General features: G+C 40.4%; 2 protein-coding genes and 1 long non-coding RNA gene across 20 annotated transcripts in view; 1 reads left to right on the forward strand and 2 right to left on the reverse strand.

The window, feature by feature from the left end:
• The first annotated feature begins 1840 nt into the window (after positions 1–1840).
• Positions 1841–3145, forward strand: LOC124389191. Its single transcript, XR_006926529.1, has 2 exons — positions 1841–2154; positions 2440–3145. It is a non-coding gene; the product is annotated as an uncharacterized LOC124389191 (long non-coding RNA).
• LOC124389190 (ras-related C3 botulinum toxin substrate 1-like) lies at positions 2568–11556 on the reverse strand. 3 transcript variants are annotated; one of them, XM_046854502.1, is made up of 7 exons: positions 11426–11556; positions 11266–11320; positions 9506–9577; positions 9203–9350; positions 8799–8861; positions 7408–7567; positions 2568–3516 (listed from the first exon to the last, which is right to left on the reverse strand). In XM_046854502.1, the coding sequence occupies exons 2-7, from the start codon at positions 11298–11300 to the stop codon at positions 3389–3391; spliced, it is 606 nt and encodes a 201-aa protein (XP_046710458.1). In that variant the 5' UTR covers positions 11301–11320; positions 11426–11556; the 3' UTR covers positions 2568–3388. The 3 variants fall into 3 exon arrangements, with proteins under 3 accessions (XP_046710458.1, XP_046710459.1, XP_046710460.1); XM_046854503.1 differs by having other exon boundaries at positions 11466–11555; XM_046854504.1 differs by having other exon boundaries at positions 9233–9350; positions 11266–11554.
• Positions 11557–13146: 1590 nt separating this feature from the next.
• Positions 13147–24977, reverse strand: part of sun1a (Sad1 and UNC84 domain containing 1a) — a 30797-nt gene continuing 18966 nt past the window's right edge. For 9 of the 16 annotated variants that reach the window (XM_046853629.1, XM_046853631.1, XM_046853630.1 and 6 more), the window contains 16 exons: positions 24474–24554; positions 23924–24031; positions 23697–23795; positions 22847–22940; positions 22649–22707; positions 22348–22517; positions 21998–22267; positions 21804–21893; positions 21674–21717; positions 21411–21555; positions 19710–19973; positions 19544–19628; positions 16549–16664; positions 16261–16428; positions 15347–15439; positions 13147–13870 (listed from right to left, as the gene is read on the reverse strand). In XM_046853629.1, coding sequence (XP_046709585.1) covers positions 13754–13870; positions 15347–15439; positions 16261–16428; positions 16549–16664; positions 19544–19628; positions 19710–19973; positions 21411–21555; positions 21674–21717; positions 21804–21893; positions 21998–22267; positions 22348–22517; positions 22649–22707; positions 22847–22940; positions 23697–23795; positions 23924–24031; positions 24474–24554 — 2003 coding nt within the window. In that variant the 3' untranslated portion in view covers positions 13147–13753. The remainder of the gene's footprint in view (positions 13871–15346; positions 15440–16260; positions 16429–16548; positions 16665–19543; positions 19629–19709; positions 19974–21410; positions 21556–21673; positions 21718–21803; positions 21894–21997; positions 22268–22347; positions 22518–22648; positions 22708–22846; positions 22941–23696; positions 23796–23923; positions 24032–24473; positions 24555–24977) is intronic. The other 7 variants (XM_046853642.1, XM_046853641.1, XM_046853640.1 and 4 more) reach the window with 4 other exon arrangements.

Genomic DNA, 24977 nt, shown 5'->3' on the forward strand with positions numbered 1-24977 from the left:
AAAAATATCAATCAATTGCTTGGGTACAACAGGAATAAAACACTACAGGGCTTTGGAACACACTATTGTTGATTTGTTCAATGGCAACAACATATAATAATATTAATATATTCAATACATATTGAAAATCCATACACCTTTAAATACTTTACTACATCTGATTGGTTGCTTTGGAATAGGCTGTATCTTAGGCCCATTTTAGTTACATTAAAGCGGTTATTTAATTCAGATTTCGTTTTCCTGTGTATATGCAATACCGTGAAACCATATTGTGTTTAGGTATGTGTGTGCAGCTGGAGACAGCTGAAAGGTTTGCTGCACGTGTCCAGGGTCCTGTAAAAGTATTTTCTTCTGCCAAAGAGGCAGTGCATAGGGCGGACATCATCATCACAGTCACTAATTTTAGTCAACCACTTCTGTTTGGGTAGTGGGTTAAACCCGGTGCTCACATTGCAGGTTAGAAACGTCTGCATCTTTCAGTATGGGACAAAACAATTTTTTGTAAAGTGTAAGACATGAGAGACGCCATGATTTACATGGACAGCAGAGACGGAGTTGCATTGGCGTCGGGAGACATCATTCAGACTGGAGTAAGCTGACTGTGTGTGTGTGTGTCTGTGTATATGTACACTCACCGGCCACTTTATTAGGTACACTTTGCTAGTACCAGGTTGGACCCCCTTTTGCCTTCAGAACTGCCTTAATCCATTGTGGCATAGATTCAATAAGATACTGGAAACATTCTTTAGAAATTTTGGTCCATATTGACATGATAGCATCACGCAGTTGCTGCAGATTTGTCGGCTGCACATCCATGAAGCGAATCTCCCGTTTCACCACATCCCAAAGGTGCTCTATTGGATTGAGATCTGGTGACTGTGGAGGCCATTTGAGTACAGTGAACTCATTGTCATGTTCAAGAAACCAGTCTGAAGGGATAAAGGGATGGACATGGTCAGCAACAATACTCAGGTAGGCTGTGGCGTTGACACGACGCTCAATTGGTACTAATAGGCCCAAAGTGTGCGAAAAAAATATCCCCCAAATCATTACACCATCACCAGCAGCCTGAACCGTTGATACAAGGCAGGATGGATCCATGCTTTCATGTTGTTGACACCAAATTCTGACCCTACCATCCGAATGTCGCAGCAGAAATCGAGACTCATCAGACCAGGCAACGTTTTTCCAATCTTCTCTTGTCCAATTTTGGTGAGCCTGTGCGAATTGTAGCCTCAGTTTTCTGTTTTTAGCTGTCAGGAGTAGCACCCAGTGTGGTCTTCTGCTGCTGTAGCCCATCCGCCTCAAGGTGCGACGTGTTGTGCATTCAGAGATGCTCTTCTGCATACCTCGGTTGTAACGAGTGGTTATTTGAGTTACTGTTGCCTTTCTATCAGCTTGAACCAGTCTGGCCATTCTCCTCTGACCTCTGGCATCAACAAGGCATCTACGTCCACAATACTGCCGCTCACTGGATACTTTCTCTTTTTCGGACCATTCTCTGTAAACCCTAGAGATGGTTGTACGTGAAAATCCCAGTAGATCAGCAGTTTCTGAACTACTCAGACCAGCCTGTCTGGCACCAACAACCATGCCACGTTCAAAGTCACTTAAATCACCTTTCTTCCCCATTATGACGCTCGGTTTAAACTGCAGCAGATCGTCTTGACCATGTCTACATGCCTAAATGCAATGTGATTGGCTGATTAGAAATTTGCTTAACGAGCAGTTGGACAGGTGTACCTAATAAAGTGGCTGGTGAGTGTATGTATGTATATATATATATATATATATATATATATATATATATATATATATATATATATATATATATAAAAATATAATAGATTTTAATTTCTACACTTCTACAGTGACACATTAATACATAATTATTATATCTGTAATTGAAACAACTATCAATACTAATAGGATACTCGATTAGATTCAAAGACTTGGGTCCAAACTCCATTTCTTGTCCATTTGTCCCAAACATTTATATGCAAAAAAAGGAAATAAATGATGTATTAACTTCTGGGGTTAATATGTATCTTATTTCGGTGTTCCTCCAGGTAGAAGTGTTTGCTGAACTCTGAGAAGTTTTAGCCGGAACCCGACCTGCTTTGCGCAACAAGACGACAGTGTTCAAATCTCTGGGTAAAATCTTTATCAAGAAAGACGAAAAAAAAGCTCAAGGAAGAATTCAGTTTTTTTCAGCCAGCATTCCAAACAGTGAATTCTCAGATTTCTTTCATGAATTAACCCCTTCCTTAGTTTCCAGCTAAGGCTTTAGGAGTTAACACACTGCAGTATGTTTGTTAAGATGTTTGTCGGTTGTTTTTAAATGACTGGTAACAGTGATGAGTCGAGTGCTGAAATAATGGTTTCAGCAGGGCTGGGTGTAAACGCAAACGGATTAAGCGCGGTTTATTTTTAATGCAGGAATGGGGATACAAGATGCGGTCGCTGCTAAGCTCGTGTTTGACAAGTGGAAAAGCAGCCAGTGACGTAACGAATCACCATCTGCCACACAGAAAACAACTCGAATTTCAAGAACAGAACACAAGACATGAAGTAAAATCTGTTTTAACAGATAAAATGAACTGATTAACACTTGTATGAAATCACTAAAGCATGGAACAAAAGACACTGATTTTCATTTGCACAGAATAATATTCATAAGTTGTAGTTGGAAGATGGAAGAAAACAATAAAAACGGGACCCTAAAAGTTTCACACCTTCTTGGGAGGGGCTCTCGACTTCTTTTTAGTGCACGAGTCACTTCCTGTGGTCTACTCTTCAGTAAATGGATGTGAACGGCAAGATCTTTCTCCACCTCCTATTCAGGCTTAATACAATGCTGCGTCGGAATAAAAACGTAATCCTTCACGATGAATGCGTGAGTCAATGCAAACAAAAGCCAAATTCGGTTGTGTACTTTGGAGTGCTCCATCACAGAGAGGCGCTTTCTCCCCTCCCGCTCCAGTGTAACATTACTGAACAATATTTGACCCAAATATGTACACTAAATAATGAATAAAAAGGAATGTTTCCCAAAATTTCCCCTTTGGGATCATTTAAGTGCTATTGGTCCGTCAGTAACTTCTTAATTGAAGGGTTTGACCTTAAATCTGGGTTACAGTTACATGAAAAAAAACACCACCACCTTAATAAATGGCAGCAGGAATTTGGTGTGAACAGACATAAATGAGGACACGCATCACCTCAGATCTGAAAATAGACGTCGTGAAGCCAATTGAGTTATACTTATAATACACAAGTAAGAGAGATGTAGGGGTATGGTTTATAGCCTTCCCACTTTTCCTTCACTTCTCTCCACTGCTTGTGACGCCTCTCCTCAGGTGAGTGCAGATGTTTCTTTACAGATGTTTCAGAGGAGGCAGCACGGCTTTGGCTTTTTGGGTGGCGGTGGGCACAGGACCGCTCGGATGGCTTCGTCAAACACCGTCTTGAGGCCACGCTGAGTTAAAGCGGAGCATTCCAGATATTTTACAGAACCTGGAAATAGATGAGAAACATCTAGAAATGAATAGGCTGAAGTACTGGTGCGCCGGTGTATCATCCTCTTGAGAAACACCGCTCCTCTTTGAATGGCATGCAGATGTAACCGTCGATATCCCTGGAGTCAACATTTCATGCTGCACAAGAGACAATTTCTGTCTGATATTGATGGTTACATCTGCATGCTATTTGAAGAGGTGACCATCCTATTTTGTGAACAACTTCTTTCGGCTGCTCCTATTAGGGGTCGCCACAGTGGATCATCGGTCTCCATACCCCCCTGTCCTCTACATCTGCCTCTTTCAAACCAACTACCTGCATGTCTTCCTTCACCACATCCATAAACCTCCTCCTTGGTCTTCCTCTTTTCCTTCTTTCTGGCAGCTCCATCCTCAGCATTCTCCTACCGATATATCCCTCTGCACATGTCCAAACCATCTCAATTTCTTCTCCCTCACCTCCCCACAAAACGTCCTACATGCGCGGTCCCACTAATAAACTCATATATCATCTCTAAATCACTTTTTTGCTCGTTTTGACCAAAGCACAGGACATTTTACACCAACCACGGACTCTGCTACTGCTTACAGCCCACTTTCAATCTCAACAACGGACGTCTATTCAGTGTTCAGCAGAGTGGATGCACGTAAGGCACCTGGCCCGGACGGCATACCGGGACGTGTTCTCAGAGCATGCGCTGGACAACTGGCACAGGTTTTTACTGACATTTTCAACCTGTCACTGGCCCAAGCCACGGTACCAACATGCCTGAAGACCACTACTATCGTACCAGTGCCTAAGCACTCAGCTGCTAAATGCCTAAATGACTTTCGCCCGGTTGCACTCACCCCCATTGCTATGAAGTGCTTTGAGAAACTGGTCCTGAATCACCTCACTGCGGGCCTACCACCTACACTGGACCCATACCAGTTTGCCTATCGCCCGAACAGGTCAACAGAGGATGCAGTTTCCACAGCTCTTCATTCTGCTCTCACCCACCTGGATAAAAGCAACACATACATCAGAATGCTGTTCATTGACTTTAGCTCTGCGTTCAATACAGTCCTCCCACTGTACTGATCACTAAGCTCAGTGAACTGGGTATCTGCACCTCCACTTGCAGATGGATTCTGGACTTTCTCACCAACAGACCTCAATCTGTCAGGTTGGGAAACCAGGTATCCTCAACCTAATTCTGAACACTGGCATACCGCAGGGCTGTGTTCTGAGCCCACTGCTCTACTCCCTGTTCACCCACGATTGTGCTCCTCTGCATAACTCCAACATCTTCATCAAGTATGCAGATGACACCACCGTGGTCGGCCAGATCGACAACAACGACGAATCGGCCTACAGGGAAGAGATCCGTAATCTGGCAGCATGGTGTGCCAACAACAACCTGACTCTCAACGCCACAAAGACCAAAGAGCTCATTGTGGACTTCCGGAAATCCAACAGCAGGAGACATCTACCAGTCAACATCAATGGAACCGAGGTAGAGCGAGTCTTTAAGTTCCTGGGAGTTCACATCTCTGAGGATCTGACATGGCAGCAGAACACGTCAGCTCTGGTTATAAACTGTTTAACCTCCTTCCATCAAGAAGGAGATACAGGAACTTACCAGAACCAGCAGGTTCAGGGACAGCTTTTTCCATCCACCATCACACTACTGAACTCAACACTACACCGCTAATCACTACACAACATCCACCATCACACTACTGAACTCTACACTACACCGCTAAATCACTACAAAACAAACATAAACAAAAGACTGTATATAACCTCTGTACAATACATGTACATACTTCATATTATATCTTTTTCACTCCTCAGTACATCTGCACTTTTATATCTGTATGTATACTTATCATCACTGTACATTCTGCCTAACATTTCACATCAATCTGTGTACATAATGTATGTGTATATATTTATATATATATATATATTTTTTTATATATAGTAGACTGTTTATTCAGCTTGCTACTCCTTACTGCCATAACCCTGTGATCTGTAACCTTCATAGCCTTTATATTTATTCACTGTATATACCTCATATATATATACCACTGCTGTAAATATGCCAGATAGTTATCTGCACTGTAAATATGCTAGATATTTATCTGCACTTTTTGCACAACTGCTACATTTTGCACTTCTGGTAGATGCCAAACTGCATTTCGTTGCTGTGTACCTGTACAATGCAATGACAATAAAGTTGTATCTATCTATCTATCTATCTATCTATCTATCTATCTATCTATCTATCTATCTATCTATCTATCTATCTATCTATCTATCTATCTATCTATCTATCTATCTATCTATCTATCTATCTATCTATCTATCTATCTATCTATCTATCTATCTATCTATCTATCTATCTATCTATCTATCTATCTATCTAAACATCACAGTCCAATGATACTCCTGTCTGACCTCGTCCGTCAACCGGTCCATCACCACTGCAAACCGGAAAGAGCTCAGAGCCGATCCTTGATGCAGTCCAACCTCCACCTTGAACTAGTCTGTCATTCCTACTGCACACTTCACTGCTATCTTACTCTCCTCATACATGTCATGCACCACCCTCACATGACACACCTTCTCTGACACACCTGACTTACTCATACAATACCACAACTCCTCTCTCGGCACCCTGTCATACGCTTTCTCTAAATCCACAAACACACAATGCAACTCCTTCTGACCTTCTCTATACTTTTTAAATAACATTCTCAAAGCAAATAATGCGTCTGTGGTGCATAAAACCATACTGTAGCTCACAGATGGTCACCTCTTCTCTCAGCCTGGCTTCCACTACTCTTTCCCATAAGTTCATGGTGTGACTGATCAACTTAAATTCCCTGTAGTTACTGCAGGTCTGCACATCTCCCTTATTCTTAAAGATCGGTACCAGCACACTCCTTCTCCATTCCTCAGGCATCCTCTCACCTTCCAGAATCTTGTTAAACAACCTGGTTAAAAACCTCCACTGCCATCTCTCTCAAATATCTCCACGCTTCTACCAGTATGTCATCTGGTCCTACCATCTTTCCACTTTTCATCCTCTTTGCTGCTCTCACTTCCTCCTTACTAATCCTATCCACTTCCTGCTTCACCATCTCCACACCATCCAACCTTCTCTCTCTCTCTCGCCCTCATTTTTCTCATTCATCAGCTGCTCAAAATACTCCCTCCATCTTCTCAACACACTCTCCTCACTAGTCAACACATTTCCATCTCCACCCTTTATTGCTCTAACTTGCAGCACATCCTTCCCAGCTCAGCCCCTCTGCCTGACCAATCGTTACAAATCCTGTTATTTTTCCTTAGTGTCCAGCTTCTCCTACAGCTCCTTATATGCCTTTTCCTTGGATTTCGCCACATCCTTCTTTACCTGCTGCTGCATCTCCTTGTACTCCTGCCTACTTTTCTCATCATTCTGTTGATCCCAATTTTGTTTCGCCAACCTCTTTCTCCTTATGCTTTCCTGCACTTCCTCATTCCACCACCACGTCTCTGTGTCCTACTTTCTATTTCCAGATGTCACACCAAGTACCTTTCTAGCGGTCTCTCTTATCACTTCTGCAGTAGTTGCCCAATTATCCAGCACCTCTTCACCACCACCGAGCCCCTGTCTGACCTCTTCCCTGAATCTCACACTACAGTCTTCCTCCTTCAGTTTCCACAATCTTTTTCTTCTTTCACTCTTCACTCTCCTCTTCACCTTCAAAACCATCCTACAGACCACCATCTGATGCTGTCTAGCAACACTGTCCCCTGCAAACACCTTACAGTCTCCAATCTCCTGGGAAATTTTGGGAAAACAAGATTGTATAATTGTGCGAATTGTTCTGCTTCATTATTAATTCTACTACTGACCTATTTCTTTAGCCATCGCAAGGCCTTGTGGGTAAGTAATGGGGGTGAGTTTCTTTTCTTTCAGCTTATCAACAGTGTCTTTGTCTTCTCTTAAGTCGATCTTGGTTCCAACCAGAATGATCGGGGTGTTTGGGCAATGATTTCTGACCTCAGGATACCACTGTGGGGGGAAAGAAAAAAACCAGACCGCTCAGTTAGATTTCACAGACACAAATTGGAAAAACAACCTAATTGTAAACAACCTAAAAACCTGATTTTTCTGGTTCTAACCTAAAAACCAGATTGTTCTGGTTTTAACCTAACGTAAACAACCTAAAAACCAGATTTGTCTGGTTCTTCTACAAAGCTGAAGGCACATAATTGTATAGGATGCCATTGGAGGAGTTAGCATGACATTTTCTCATGAAACTAGGACACCCAAATGTTCCAGCAAGACAATGTCCCTGGGCTGGAGTAGAAGATTTTGAGTGGCCTTCTATAGAGCTTCTAATTCACTTTTCAATTTAACTGTATTTGTATAATGCTTATAACAATGGACATTGTCCCAAAGCAGCTTTAGAGATGAGGAGGTTATACAGTTGGAAATATAGTAAAAATCTAGTGGTACATCTTCCCAGACAAATGGAGGATATTATAACACAGCAACTGGGGACTAAATGTGAGACTAAATAGATCAGACTTGTGTGTGTGTGTGTGTGTATGCATATACACACACACACACACACACACACACACACACACACACACACACACACACACACACACACACACACACACACTGCATTATATGTGCATTAATTAAATTAGTGCCGTTAAAATTAATTTGCGTTAGCTGCTTATTTATTCGTTAATTTTGACAGCCCTTTATATATAGAATATATCTAAATTAAATTGTCAAATCATCAAATAAAATGTATGATTATTATTTGTACATAGTGTGAAACTAAATCTATTTTTAAATCTACATTTTCAGTGTTACAATGAATCAGGAATAAAAAGATTACAAAATTCATTAAAAAAAAAAACCCAACTTTATTTTCCACGAAAAGTCGGATTATGTTGTAAGAGGGTGTAAACCATCGCAAACCCACGCTGAGCTAATGCTGAGAATCGACGTTCAGCGTCATCCTGTTTAATACACTGGCTCTTCCTCTATGCAAACAACTCGAAATCTCGACTACAAACCCAATCCCTAGTTATCTCTCAGGTGAGTCAACCACAAGACTCTGAGCCAACAAAATACTGGAAGAGTTTTACGCAATATCCTCGACCAGAGGCATTATATCAGGCCCTTCCTGTTTCCCTGCTGTCCAGATGTTCTTTGAACACAAACAACACTTCCTTTAATTTGACTTTCTTAGCCACACAGGTTCGGTAAGGAAGCTGCTTACTTTGGCACGGACGTTCTCGAACGAGGCAGGGCTCACCAGCGAGAAGCAGATTAAAAACACATCCTATAGAGGAGAAGGAAAAAAAAAATCAAAAATGAGACAAAACTTCAGGTTGAGAAATATGCAAATCGTTTCCATTCTGTTTCTTGATTCGGCACGGCCTTGTTGAACTGGTATGGAAATCGAAATGGAGTGATGTGCAGTAAAGGAGAAAATAGAGAACGCATTCAGTTTTATTAGCAGAATAAGTAGTGGCAAGGACATAATAGGAGACATTCTGCCCGTGAAACACAAGCACAGATTTTCATAACAATCGCCACTGGTACGACAGTCTCATGCAGAACAAAAAGCAGCAATGAAGCACGGTCAAAAGGATTGAAATGAGATGGACTGTTAATATTCACTCTGCATTGAGCTTGCTCATGGCGCTGTACCGTTTGAGGATAGGAAAGAGGCCTGAGTCGGTCGTAGTCCTCCTGTCCTGCCGTGTCCCAAAGCCCCAGGTTCACTGGCTTCCCATCTACCATTACATTCGCAGAATAATTATCAAACCTGGAGAGAAATTGAGAGAATTTCTTTGCGTGAAAAACAAGAGGACAAATACTTCTACTGAACACAGTGAAGCTGAGAAAATGAACGAAGACACAACGAGAGACTGTTCTTGTCGGCTACTGGACTTTAGCAGACGAGTGTGTGATGTTACTCACACCGTCGGGATGTACTCTCCGGGGAAGGCGTTGGTGGTGTAGCTGATCAGAAGACATGTTTTTCCGACTGCCCTGTATTTAAAAAAAATATTATATACATACAAGCGTATATGAGAGCATACCAGGACCATACCACCGTAGTCCGATCTTATACAAGAATACATTTTTCAGTGTTTTTTTATTTGCACGTATACGTAGCTATTAAGGAAAGTTTGAATCATCAAATGGCAGCTTGTAATACTGGACTGTCCACCGTATAATGTTAATACAAACTTAGTTATAGCTTCTATAATAAAATGTATTTTATGGATCTCCAAAAAGTCTTCAGTACACTTTTCAGACAAAAAGAAAGAAAGAAATAAAGGCTACTGGGCTCTTGCTCCAGAACAGCAAGATATTCAGCAAAACGTACAGGATGGTTTCCACAGAAACTGTCCTTAGACACCAGACCATAAGAGTCATATGTTTTATTTGAACATCCCATTTCTCCTTGGATCCTTGGAAGATCTTTCGCTAGATTTTAAAGAGTTCTTGTGGAGATTTGTGCGTATTCAGGTCAGGTACTGATGTAAGTGAAGTGAACACTTTGAAACAATGTCTGTTGTGAAAAGCGCTATAGAAAATAAACTTGACGCCTGGGGGTGCAGTCAGTGTTTCAATAGGGTTGAGCTCTATAGCAGGAGATCTTCCACTCCAACCAATTGTAAGAATATCTTCATCTCGCTGGCTTCGTGCACAGAGACAATGTCAAGTTTTTAGAGCCAGAATTCCTCAGGAATGTTGTCCACAATTGGGCTCACGCTGATATTAACCTTTTCAAGTTTAAAAAACATTAAATTCCAGCGTCCAAAAAAACCAAACCCAACAATAACAGCTTGTGTAGGAGCTGGTTGTGATTCCCAGCACTTTAACACTTTGGATGAACCTCAGGCTCCATCATGACGAGCACTGCATCAACTTTATTTAGATCATTCACACAACCTGAGAGAAATAACAGTTATATCATTTTATATATATTTATTTAAATAAACTACAAATGTATTTATTGAGATAAAAAGCTGCATTAAGTGAGAACAGTTTCATGACTGGACTACAAAAACGCTATAACAGTATAGATGAACCTCAGACCCCACGATGACAAGCAATGCATAATCTTTACACACAAAACTTACAGAACCTGAGAGAAATTACTCATATATGTAAATGTTCACTTTAATAAACTAAAAATGTATTTATTGTGTTATAAATCTTCTTCAGCTGCTCCATTGCATAAGATACTGAAGTGCCATGAGATGATCCAAACATTCTCATCACACACACACACACACACACACACACACACACACACACACACACACACACACAAACTCTAAATTAATGTGTTTTGGGACATGTATTGGCTGTTTTCCTAAATAATACTATTATAAATGAGATTATTAAGGTTATTTGTGGTTCAAGTGTATAACAGTATAGGGTTTGGACTCCATGAGGACATCAGGAACACATCCAGGAATCAGGAAGTGAAGATGTAAAGCCAAAAAGCTCCACAAGTGAAAGATGATTACACTAAATAAAATAAATATATATATAAAAAATATAGGATACTTTTTAAAACTATTCACCAGACATAAACTCTGTCATGTCTTCTAATTATAATAAACCTGGAGGAATATATACAGGTTTATCTGGTTCCTCTAACAAGTCACGTGACTCAGCCTACCAGTAGACACGTCCAATAGACAGCATGAACACACACTCACCCGTCTCCAACCACCACACACTTTATCGCCTGCATTCCCACCTGCTTCTTGTCTTCTAGATGTAAAATAATAATAATAAAAAGTCTCTCTGGATCACACTGGAGATACACCACCTTCTCAAATAAAACTAATCTCTCCAGGTAAAAAAAACAACCACAAACTCTTATAGATCCTGAGCTGGCAAGTGAGACTTCACCTACCAGTGCAGCCAACACCCAAAAACAACCGGGAATAAAATCACAACTGGTTTTCTATAACGCCCTGTTCATACTTCCCATGCTGGAAACTCCTTTCCTGTGAGAAAACTGCCTATTACACCCATTTTAATGTTATGATTGGATAATAGTATTCACAAGCGGCTCTCTGATTGGACGACTGTAACTGGGAGCGTGTGTCTCTAGCCAATCATGATGCAGAAGGCGGGGCTTGTTTGAAACATGAAAGGGAAATAAAGTGCCATCCTGTATGAATCAGTCTGAATAGAATGGCTATTTAAATAATAATAATGATTTATAATATAATTCAGAACATTTATATGTACATTAATAGCATTTGGCTGCATTTAATCAATAGCAAATTACAATTGAGCAGGTTTTTGATTTGATAAATTAATATGTAAAAAAATAGACTTCCATGGATTGGGTGCTTGCTGTGAAGATTTCTCAGGATTCCTCAGTAGATAATTTTCCATAGATACGTCATTTTTAAAAAGTCGCTCCATAATGAGGACCATCCATTCAACATGGACAGTGATTGATTTTACATATACATGTAGCAAAATAATCATGTTTAATAATCCCCAAATCCCAGTCATTTTTTTTTTCTCATCAATGCCAATCTCTGGTTTGCTCAAAATGAATAAAGTTCTTGCCTCATAAAACTATATGGCTTTGTCACTTGATCATCACACTGGTACATGCTTGTAACATCCAGTACCCGACTGTTCTGATGAGCTCCAATCTTCTGAAAAGATGTTCCACTAGATGTTGGAGTGTGATTGTGGAGATTTGTGCACATTTAGCGAGAAGGGTGTTAGTAAAGTCCAATGTTGGATGAGGTTGGAACAATGTAGGACATGCGAGTTGATTCTCTTCAACATTGTCAAGAAAATCATGTTTTTAACTGGCTTTGTGCTCAGGGAAATAGGTTTGTAAGTTCCAGTGAAGCAAATTGTAAAGGTACAATAAACATACACAATATGGACCAAAGTATTGGGACACCAGACTTTTCCAGGCTTAAGTGGTTCTTCCTCAAATTATCATCACAATATTGGAGGCACACAATTGTATAAGATGACTTTGGATGCATGAAATGATCCCCTTCACCTAAACTAGGAGACACAAACCTGTTCCAGCATATCAATGCCCCTGTGCACAAAGCCAGCTCCATGAAGTTGTGTTTCACATGAGCTGGAGTGGAAGATCTCCTGCTATAGAATGTCAACATCAATCCCATTAAACACCTTCAGGATTAATGGTAATGTTGACTGCACCCCAGGCCTCCTCACTGCCATCAGTAGCTGACTTTACTAACACTAATGAACATGAATATTCTTGACTAGCCACACCCACCCACAATATCCACACCCACCCACAATATCCACACACACCCACAGCAGAATGTAGATCTTCCCAGAAATCAGGCGTCCACAAACATTTGTCCATATACAGTGTAATAGTAAGGATTAGATCATAGATTAGATCATTAGTGTTATACAATGACTTTATGGGTATTTCCCAGGCTTACTCCTGGGACCTTTTCATTGTTTTATTAATTTTTGTTCATATAAAAAAAAAAAAAAAAAAAAAAGTGTGCGCATGGCTAGGAGATTTTTTTTTTGTCTATACGAATCACAATTAATAAATTTTATGCAAAAGCATCTAAAAAAATTACTCTTTATTAGAACATCCCACACAAACAAAATATAACTTCATTGCAAAAGCCAACCTGTGGTCCCTCGATAATTACAAAATGATCTGAAAAGCATTTACAAAAATACACAATATAAAGTTTTACTAAGATCAACACAAATGCATAAAAAAATAAATAGTGATTAATAACAGTCTCTTAGCTGGGCACTTGAATAAATCAGTACACTATATAAGGAAAAAAAAAAGCTAAATTATTAGAGACACTTAAAGCAGACAAACTATTAACAATATTTACAACATGCTGTTTAAAATACACCGTAGTCCTTTTAGTTTTTCAATGAAACGTACTGAGAGTCTTTCAGTGCAGTTCAGACCGTGCCGAGTTCCGCTGCCCTGCGTCCGTGTCGCATGCCGGAGTAGAATCACGGGAGGAAATAAAACGTTCCGGATGGACGAGAATTTTGTATTGTTTGAGAGACACGGGAGTGCAAAGCGCGAATCGGCAAAACGCTGAGGGTTGAAGAAGAAGAAGCGATCGTGGTAACTGTTTCCGCGTTCGATGTGAGGGTGGTGCGGGATCTCCTCCGTGGAAACTCCACGTCCTCTTTAGTGTTGGATCACTGCTGCACAGGATCGCCGTGCACCCGGAAGCGGTACAGACACGTGTACTCCGGGTGACCCCAGTTACTCAGCACTCGCAGCTCGATGATCTGGAAAGCTTCAGTGTTGTTCTCCTGGAAGGCATGAGATGATAGCGTAAACAAGATGAGTCTCCATCTAGTGCTCCGAGTCTAGGAAACGCTGATCACACAAAGCTCATTCATAACCTGCTCATTTACAAATAACACACATTTTTAACAAATAAATGTAAAGGGGTTTAATCAATTTGATCATCTGGTCATAGTGTAAAATACACCACAATAATAAACCCCATTACACACAAGCGCTATAGTGTGTATCCATTTTGTCTCTGCAATACTTTGCTTGCTTATATACTACAATATTATAGTATAGTATAGTTTATAGATTAGAAGGAGCCTCAAGTCTTATAACCAAAAACAGATGCTTATACTATATTAGGACATATGCTCTCTTTTCATCTGTTGCATCATATAAAAAAAAACTGGACGCCACTTAATAGAAAAGTTAGGCAGAAAATAATAATCACAAGAAACAAACAAAACAAAAACAACACCACCACGCAGCTCAGCTAGAAAGTCTACAAGCAACGCTTTTTGTCTATTTTTGGTTACCTGTGGTTTATCCTCGGCTGTATGTATGCTTCTCATTACAGTTCCTAATCTGTGATTCTACTTCGTTCAACTCCGAAAATAAATCTAGCACAGGATCAATGATGTTCTAGAGGGTTGTACTGTTCAAGTGAGGAGGAAAAACTTAAGGCTGTAGTATCCAAAGGCATCCTGTAAACTCCATGTGTGCTCCAAGGGCTGGAAAAGTCAGTTGTCCCAATACTTTTGCCCATAGAGTGTACGTTTCTTCTTCTTCCTCTTTCGGCTGCTCCCATTAGGGGTCGCCACAGCGGATCATCTGTCTCCATACCACCCTGTCCTCTACATCTGCCTGTTTCACACCAACTATCTGCATGTCTTCCCTCACCACATCCATAAACCTCCTCCTTGGCCTCTCTAATACGCATTACTAATTCTGTCCATCGTCGTCACTAACCAACGAAAACCTCAACATCTTCAGCTCTGCTACCTCCAGCTCCACCTCCTGTCTTTTACTCAATGCCACTGTCTCTAAAACATACAACATTGCAGGTCTCACCACAGTCCTATAAACTTTCCCTTTCACTTTCACAGATACTCTATCAGAAATCACTCCTGTCACTCCTCTCCACCCACTCCACCCTGCCTGCACTCTTTTCTTCACTTCTCTAACACACTGTGTATGTTTAAATGCTTCTTCTAAAGCATTTCTTTTGTGTTTCGTTTTAGTGAATGTGTATCATCCAGGGTTAGTGATATGCAGTCTTTACGAGAAAACATAGCGAACAGAACTCTATCTACACAAACCTCAAACAATCAGAGAAGAATGGAAAAAATGGTGGGCCCTTGAACAAGGGCCTTAAACCTTGCTGAGTTGTATAAATGAGAACTGTAAATCAGTCTGGCCAAATGGCATAAATGGAAAATTGATTGAATACCACCCGAATAGGGCTTTAAAAAAAAAAAAAAAAAAAACCTCACCATCACTGGGTAGGTCTGTAGAGCATCTCCATCCTCTTGGTAAACGTACTGCCCCAGCAGCTTCCCCTCTTCTTGCTGTTCATCCTCCAGACCCTTTACAAAAAAATTATAATAAAAATTCACACCAACAGCATTCATTTAAACAGACGATAATATTTTTAATTTGGAGATTGAGATCTCGCTAAGTCCACTCTCAAACGAGTGGCATAAAATCTCACGCTATGGGTTTCCTCTCAACGCTTTCACATCTTTAAGACCATCTTATGTAACTATACAGAAACTATCCTGATGAACATTTTTTGGACTAAACTTAATCCATCTAAACGATTGAAGAATAAAGAATTTAATGATTTATAAAAATAATTTAAGCCAATTTATAAAAACCGAGTCCTGGTACAATAAAGGGACAAAAGTATTGGGACACCTGTCTTTTCCATTCATATGTGGTTTTCTCCCCAGTTACCACAAACTGTCTGTGGAAGCAAAAATAATAATTTCCTTGAACTTGAACCCAAAACCTGTTCCAGCACGACAAAGCGACTGTGCACAAAGTCCGCTCCATGAAGATATGGTTTACATGGACTGGGGTGGAAGATCTTGAGCAGCCTGCTATACAGCTCTGACCTCAACTCTACGCAACACCTCCGGGATGAATCAAAGAGCTGCACCCCAGGCCTCCTCAACTCTTCTACATCAGTACATGATTTTACTAACGCACTCCAATATCTAGTGGAACATCTTCCCAGAAGAGTGGAGGTTATATTATAATAGCAAATGGGGAGTAACTGTAGAATGGGATGTTCAAGAACACATACAACTTCTATGGTCAGGTGTCCACAAACTTTTGTCCAAAAAATATGGGGGAGGAGAAAAAAAAAAAAAAATTACAGTCTGCTTTCAATATTGTGCCTTACATGGACTGTGAAGTTGCGTGGGGCGCTGGTGATGTTGCCGGTTGGTGAGAGACCTTTAGGGATGTGTTCCAGGGAAAACGCCGTCGGAACGATCTTCACACACAGACGAATCACCAGATAGCCCGTGGAACCTTTAAATGCCCAGCAGTTACCAGGATGTACATCAGGCTGATGGGGGAGAACAACCAGAAACAAAAAAAAAGGAAAGAAAGAAAAAGGGAGTAAATTATTATAAAGGTGTATAGGAGTTTTTGTTTGATGGAAGCGCAGACTAAGAATAGACATTACCTGAATGACTGCACGGGGAGACTGGGAGAAGTACCAAAGAGGAAAACCAAACAGACTCATCAGTGCAGTCTTTGTCTCGTACGTCTCGGAACAACGTGTGCTCAGGATGCTGCCACCTAAACACAAATACACGTACAGATGTGATGAACCTTTAACAGTCCCTCTTTTTGAGCAAACCTCAAAGAGCAGCTGTTTGGGGTTTACTCAAGAAGTAGAAACTTGATTACTCAGTATTATAAGACTACTTGAAAACAGAATTTGGGCTCGTATCACCCAGAACTGGAATTTTTTGTCGGTCATTTTACACACATCTTACACAGCCTCAACTAGGGCTGAAACATTCCTCAGGTAACTCGAGTAATTTGAATACATAAATGCATTGAGGCAAATTATACGCTTCGAACTACACAGAGCACTGTGTTTCTCCATGGACCGTTATTACTGGCGCAATGCCCGCTAAACTTTGGATTTCTCTGGACGGTATACACTGTTTCTGCCACATTAGATAAAAGTTTGGCTAATTTTTTCAATATTTTTTTTCCCCCTCGCAATTCCAACTATATTTCACACAATTCCAACTAGATTTCTCGCCATTCCGAGCTTTTTTCTTGCAATTCCGAGTGTTTTTCCAAAGAAAATTTCCCAAAAAAAACCACAAAGAAAAGAGTGCATTAAACTTTATAAAAGTCATTTTAAGTTGATTCTTACATTTTTATTTACGATTTAAAATAAATTTATATTTTGATGTAATGTGGCAATTAAATGCATTAAATGGGTTTAGTTTTTACAGATATTCTTGTATGCAATTTCAGCAATTAAAACTGTAAATTTTTCTAAAAAGGAAACAATGTTAATATTTTCTCTTGCATATTTAGTGCTGCTCTTTAATACAGAAAAAGTACATCTTGTCTGATTACTCGATTAATCGAGTAATGAAATGAAATATTCTGTAGAAGACTCAATTACTAAAACAATCTGCAGCTCGAGCCTTAACACATACATACAAGAGGTCGAGCGATTAGGTAGTTGATTGCTGGAACTATCAGAAAAAACATCCATGCGGCTTCCAGTCCACTGTCCTTATGATAGTGGCCTCTAGAGGCGAATCACTGACGCCATTTGTTTTTACACGTTTTAGCACATTTTTATGATTTAGTATTTATTATATTCAGTACTATGTAATTTTTTTTATTTAAATTAAAACCTTCAATGCAACACATTTATTTACAACGTCCTTTCTTTACTCAGAGATTATATATATATATATATATATATATATATATATATATATATATATATATATATATATATATATATATATATATATATATAAAGTCTTTTGCAGACTCCATCAGGTTTTCTTCCAGAATGGTCCTGTATTTGGCTCCATCCATCTTCCCATCAATTTTAACCATCTTCCCTGTCCCTGCTGAAGAAAAGCAGGCCCAAAACATGATGCTGCCACCACCATGTTTGACAGTGGGGATGGTGTGTTCAGGGTGATGAGCTGTGTTGCTTTTACGCCAAACATAACATTTTGCATTGTTGCCAAAAAGTTCGATTTTGGTTTCGTCTGACCAGAGCACCTTCTTCCACATGTTTGGTGTGTCTCCCAGGTGGCTTGTGGCTAACTTTAAACGACACTTTTTATGGATATCTTTAAGAAATGGCTTTCTTCTTGCCACTCTTCCATAAAGGCCAGATTTGTGCAGTATACGACTGATTGTTGTCCTATGGACAGAGTCTCCCACCTCAGCTGTAGATCTCTGCAGTTCATCCAGAGTGATCATGGGCCTCTTGGCTGCATCTCTGATCAGTCTTCTCCTTGTATGAGCTGAAAGTTTAGAGGGACGGCCAGGTCTTGGTAGATTTGCAGTGGCCTGATACTCCTTCCATTTCAATATTTTCGCTTGCACAGTGCTCCTTGGGATGTTTAAAGCTTGGGAAATCTTTTGTATCCAAATCCGCTTTAAACTTCTCCACAACAGTATCTCGGACCTGCCTGGTGTGTTCCTTGTTCTTCATGATGCTCTCTGCGCTTTAAACGGACCTCTGAGACTATCACAGTGCAGGTGCATTTATACGGAGACTTAATTACACACAGGTGGATTCTATTTATCATCATTAGTCATTTAGGTCAACATTGGATCATTCAGAGATCCTCACTGAACTTCTGGAAAGAGTTTGCTGCACTGAAAGTAAAGGGGCTAAATAATTTTGCACGCCCAATTTTTCAGTTTTTTATTTGTTAAAAAAGTTTGAAATATCCAATAAATTTTGTTCCACTTCATGATTGTGTCCCACTTGTTGTTGATTCTTCACAAAAAATTACAGTTTCATATCTTTATGTTTGAAGCCTGAAATGTGGCAAAAGGTCGCAAAGTTCAAGGGGGCCGAATACTTTCACAAGGCACTGTATGTATGTGTACAAGTCTGACTAGTCTAAATCAGCACCAAAAACTGCCAATGAGGCACACGACCAATTGAATCCTCTGGGGTCTACAAACGCACCGGCACTTTTTTTTGTGGCAAATTCGAATCTGTTAAGTGTCAACTTTTATTTGTTGACACTAACAATAACAACAAAATGCTGTGCTTTTGTATAATAAAGGAAACCGAGATTGCGTGCTCTCTGCAGTCTCTGTCATTTCTCTTCACAGACTCAAACAACCAGAATCTCAGTTAATACTTGTCTCCCCGCAATTATTATAATAATTATAATCATATAACATATGTAAAGAAAGCTTAAAATGTCTACTTTTAAATAAACCAATTCACATGGAAAAAAAAACCCCAAATATTCTCAGATTATGTAATCAGTATGAAAGTTAGAAAAGGCACGGTTTCTCCGGTATCACCTCATTAACCACCCGTGTGGAAACATAGCAAAAGTTCCGTTTGGTGTCCTGACGACTTCAGTCATTTAAAAAAACAGAATTACTTTAAAACATCTACAAGAATATTTAGTCGAAAATGTTATATTTCAATACTCTACCTCCAGACTCCAGAGCGTAATCGACAAGGCCAATGCGGTCCTCAGAGTAGAGCTTCAGAGCGTTCTGTACGATCAGCTGGACATCCTGGTGAGTAAAGAAAACTAGAGTGAGTGCGAATGTTCAGGAATGTCTGAATCGGCGCACCTACATTCTTGAAACTCTTACCTCTTCGGATAAGCCGGAGTGCTCAGTGGCTTGCAGGACGCTCTGTGTGATCGTCTCTACACTTGGCTTTTGTTGCATCTCCTCTAGCTGAAGTGACAAATTCTCCAGAATTCCCTTCTCAAGAGAACCGAGCGAGGCCAGCAGGTCCGAGTTGCTCACGAACTGAGACGAAAGCCACTGCATCAAAGAACCTGGTAGCTGCACCTCCTCCTGCTCGCTGCCGTACAGAAGAACCTGAAGCTCCTTCTTGACCTGCATGGATATCTAGAATTCGAAAAGCACAGCGTCAGTATATTTTGCGTGAGACGATAGCCTCGGGGCTGAGATATGAGGAGCACTGTAAATGTAAATGGTAGAAATATACCGTTATACAGAATTACACACTTAAAATCTGCACGGCTGTTAATAACCATACCTATTCTGTATATATTAGAGGTGAAACTGTATGCGTATTGGTACCAAGATTTTTCAGTATTGGGCTTTGGGTTCGGTGCACGTGTATGCAATACTTTCAACATGCGGAACATATTTACAATCAGATTTTCCTTAAAACCGTATTAAGTGCCGGACCGCAAGTTTGTTTATTCTCTGCCTCGTAATTTGAGTGCATTTTTCCCCCCAAATTATTAATATGATTAAACTAAAAAACAAACAATGCCAGGGGTATATATATAAAAAAAATACATGCATGAAAACGCTAAAGAATCAAGAGTGCTAGCACTATGGATTTTTTAACGATTTCTATCCAGCTTCAAGAATTTCTCTTCAAAGGAGAAATCTTGACAATTCTATATACCGAGAGAGTGAACGAATGAAGGATCGTTAAAGTATGTTGAAATAAGTAGAGCAGTTAAGTAGAATATATCTTTAGAACATTTAATATTAAATTTCACACACACACACACACACACACACACACACACACACACACACACACATTTGTATTACCCAAACGGGGTCTAACAAATGTAACTATTTAATCAAATTTTTCCATTTATTTAATGTTAAGTACAATTTGTGCCAATTTACTTAATGTAATCAATATAATACATTTTTTATTAATTTAATTTATTCTATTTTATTATTAGAAAATATAATTTGATATATTACAAGCAGGCATTTTATTTAAAAATTGTTATAAAAATGCTAACGTGATGTTCACAAATGTTAATAATAATAATAATAATAAACTGTGTAAAGAAAAAAAAAAAAAAAAAAGGAATTGTGTGTTTTGCGCTACCAAAATTTAACCGAACCGTGACTTATAAACCAAGGTACATACCGAAACATTAATTTCATGTACGTTACACCCTAAATGTATTTTATAATGTAGAACAGTAATCCCCCGATTTAGCGCGGTTTGAATCTCAATGCAAGTTATCGCAAACGCTTGATTGCAGTTGATACTACTCAGGGTGGTCCAACCAGTTTTTAGGTTTAGGGGCAAACACATTTTCACACAGGGTCATGTAGTTTTGGATATTAATTTGCCTCAATAATAAAAACGTCATTTAAAAACTGCATGTTGTGTTCACTTGTGTTTTCTTTTACTAATATTGAAATTCGTTTGATGATCTGAAACATTAAAGTGTGACAAACATGCAAAAAAAAAAAAAAGAAAGAAATCAGGAAGGGGGCAAACACTTTCACACCACTGTATGTGACAAATAAAATTTGATTTAAAATATGCAGGAGACTTACGGTGTCATGAAGAGAATCCAGCTGTTCGCACCGTCCTTTACAGCCAGTCACGGCCTGCAGGTCTGCCCTGATGCTCCCTAGAGCCTCCTCCAGTTTGTGCACTTGTGCAAGAAGAGCCGCGTGAGGAGCGCCGTCCATTTCCCCGCTACACACAAATTCATGATCAGGGGTGATTGGGAGACTTCGCGATAAAATTTTACAAACAAAATTTCAACAGAACACAAATGCAAGTCGTATCGTTTGAGTTATATCTATGTACAGACCTGACAGTAAGCGGAGTCGCAGTCTCGTGCCTTGTTTGTAACTCCTTTAAATATCAAAACGCACATATTCAGTTTTATGATTCACGCAGTAACAAGACATGATCAAGATCGAGCAGTGTATTACAGTAACCTCTGTTTGTTCGGCCAGGTCTTTAAGAAGCTCTTCGATCTTGGCCAGCCGGGACTCCTGGTACCCGGTTTCAACAATCTCTTCCTGATGCTGGAAGGAAGAAAAAAAAAAAAAGCGCTCATCAATCCTGCCATAATGCTATTAACCTTATGATCTTGACTGGAAATATGGGATTCATTTCTTCCCATACGTACCGGCTGCGAGTGCTCGGTGTCTTCTTCCAGCTCTTTTTTTAGCACGCTTAATCTTTGCTCTAGAAGCGTGCCCACCCACTGGCCCATGGTCTCTTTATCCGTGTTTCTATGAAGCTCTTCTTTTAGTGAGCTGCACAGTCCGAGGACCTCCGCGTGCTGCTCTTCTTGTTTGCCGCCTGACGCGGTCACCTTATCCCACAGCCTCCCCAGACTCTTCTCTATCCGAGCAAGTCGTTCAGAATCGAACTCGGACACGACCGCCAGCTCCTGCTGAGAGCACAGTGACGTCAATTCTGCAGTGGTTAACGTTTATAGAAGGAAATTATATAACATATGGCGTCTTCATTTACCTGAGGGCTCGTCTGCGATATGGGGACATCGGGTTCACCCTGGACGTTTGCGTCTGCTAACGTGTCATCGGGTTGAAGGTCAACGGCTTTATTTATAGCAGAGTCTTGAGTCATGTTTGCTACGGGCCAAAGGGTCGAGACGCTAAACAGCCCCCAATACCACAGGACGGCTACATAGCAGAAAAACATATGAGAGATTATAATAAAAAAATAAAAGAGAGACGCAAGTGACTGATGAGGTTCTCTGTATTTATTAAATGAGATAAACAAAACACGAGAGCGGGAGTGCAGAGGAACTTACCGAGAGTAAGCACAAAGGGAAGAATAATCAGGAAAAGTTTCTGAAGTATGGGCAGGATCCTGCAGAAAAACAGTGCGTGAATGATATGAATACATACTCAATGAAGGAGTAAAGAAAATGAAAATTTAATGCCATTTTTTTGTGGGGGGATTTGACAGGTTACTGCAGGTACGAAAACGATTAGAAATGAACACTTACCTGGTGAGGAAAAAGACGTTGAACAAAGACATGAGCGTGACCAACTGATACCATGCAGTTCCCAGCCACTGTAATGCCCCTGAAGCTGCACTCCCTACATATGCGCACACACACACACACACACACACACACACACACACACACACACACACAGTCAACTATAAATCAGACCACAGATAAACAAGATAAAAACAGTGGGTTAAGGAGTTTGCAGGGCCACACAGATTAGAGCAAGTATTCAGCTTGGGGGGACTGGAGAGGAGTAAGAGAAGAGAGAGGGAAAAAAAGGAGTAAGAAGCCACGCCTTTACTTCACAGTGTTAAAGTGTTAGAGAGAAGCACAATCACCTCATACTCTACAGACTGAATTTATCTCTGGCTCGTACTGCTTTGTAAGGAAAGCAATATGATGCCACATTTGAAAAACATTTAATTATAGTTAAAGCCACAATTTAAGGTCAATTCTGCCACTGAAATGATCACATTAACGAGTTTTAACGAGGGGTTCCTCAAATCACTGACTGCTGCTGGTTATTCACGCTTGTGTTTTTCAAAGGTCGGCGTCACGACTACATTTTCGGCTCTGGATCACTGAATTGTGGCTTTAACTAAACAGCTGTAAAGCAATGCCTCTTTTTCGAACAACAAAGTTGAAGCAATTCACAAAAGCTTAATATGGTCCCCTTGCCTAGTCGAGGCAACCTGCGTTGAAAGTTTTTATTTGATGACTTGCAGTATTTTTTTCAACAGGATTAGAAAGGGGTTAGGGATAGAGATAATGCACAGGATTCTTGCAACTGGTTATGTCTCATGCAGGGACTTTAAGAAGCTGGAAATCCTATCATAATGACCTGGAGACACTGCAGCCAAATAGAGAATAGAAGAAACCTTCTTCGTGATAAACCAGGCAGCCGAAAAGACGTCCTGTCCCGCCTTTAACACACTGCCGCCTGAACGCCACCAACGTGGGGGAGGAAAGTGAGGGTTATTTACACTTGATTAATCTGCCTGTAACAGAGTTTCAGTCTTAACACAGTATTGATGGTTACTACAAAGCAAGAACCAGTGAGTACAAAACCTGTGAATGTTATAAGGAGCCACAGAGCCTCTACAAGCCAAGGGGCTCTGGAAGACCCTGTGGAGACTGTGATTGTCCTCGAACTGTGTTTCTCTTTGCAGTCGTCACCTGTTGGGGGATTCGACACGTGCGGCAAAAAGATCAAAATCGTGCATGTAAATAAGATGGGAAAAAATCATGAAGAACATCGATGTAAACGTGAAGATAAATGGAACAGCTATTGGTCTTTGCGAACGAATGCTTGGATTCGTGCGTTTGGATGAATCATGTATGTTCTGCGTGCTGTCCACGAGGACATGACTCATCTCCTGTTGAGCAATACACACCGGGTAAACTAATCAACACACCTACAATATTGCCTGTACCACAGGTAGTGGATTAAATATGGTTCTGTGAATAAAGTGCTCAGAGGCCGTCTAAGATTCTCAGAAAGCGGTTTTCAGTGCAGTGTGTATTCATGTAGCTACAGAACATTTTCTTTGTAGTGTGCGAGTATGTAAGAGCGAGAGAGGATGAGTGAGATAGAAGTGTAATATAGATGTGTACTTACACAGAGGGCCATTAAGAGTGTGCGGGTCCTTTTGAGTCACCGTTTCATTTACATTCATGGTTCCACAGAAACTAGCATGACCTACAATAAACCAGCACAACAGAACAAAAAAATCATTCTATTCCCTCGGTTCCGCCTGCACTCAATGCCTTTCTACTTCTCATCAAAGCCCAGGATGTAAAGGGGTGGATGCAGTCAGGTGGAATTTGCATGTAACCAAGGTAATGCCCGCAGGAGAGAGAAAGCCATTTGTTTATGTGAAATACGTCGAGCTCAGCTCTTCGGCCGGAAGGGTTAAATTGTGCTGGACGTGGTGGAGATGTGGCGGATTGGTGAAAGGTGTGAAAAGAAACACGGAGTGAAAGACTTCGAATTCGGAAGACGAGCTCGAATTCGACACTAGAAATGAAAAAAAACGGGTGACCATAGACGGTTCGAGAGACAAGCACCAGAGGAGGCGTTCGGAATCAGGAGTGACAGAAGTTAGCGGGAGCGACGGGAGAT

The sequence above is a fragment of the Silurus meridionalis genome, chromosome 7 (assembly GCF_014805685.1).
Source record: "Silurus meridionalis isolate SWU-2019-XX chromosome 7, ASM1480568v1, whole genome shotgun sequence".
NCBI lineage: Eukaryota > Metazoa > Chordata > Actinopteri > Siluriformes > Siluridae > Silurus > Silurus meridionalis.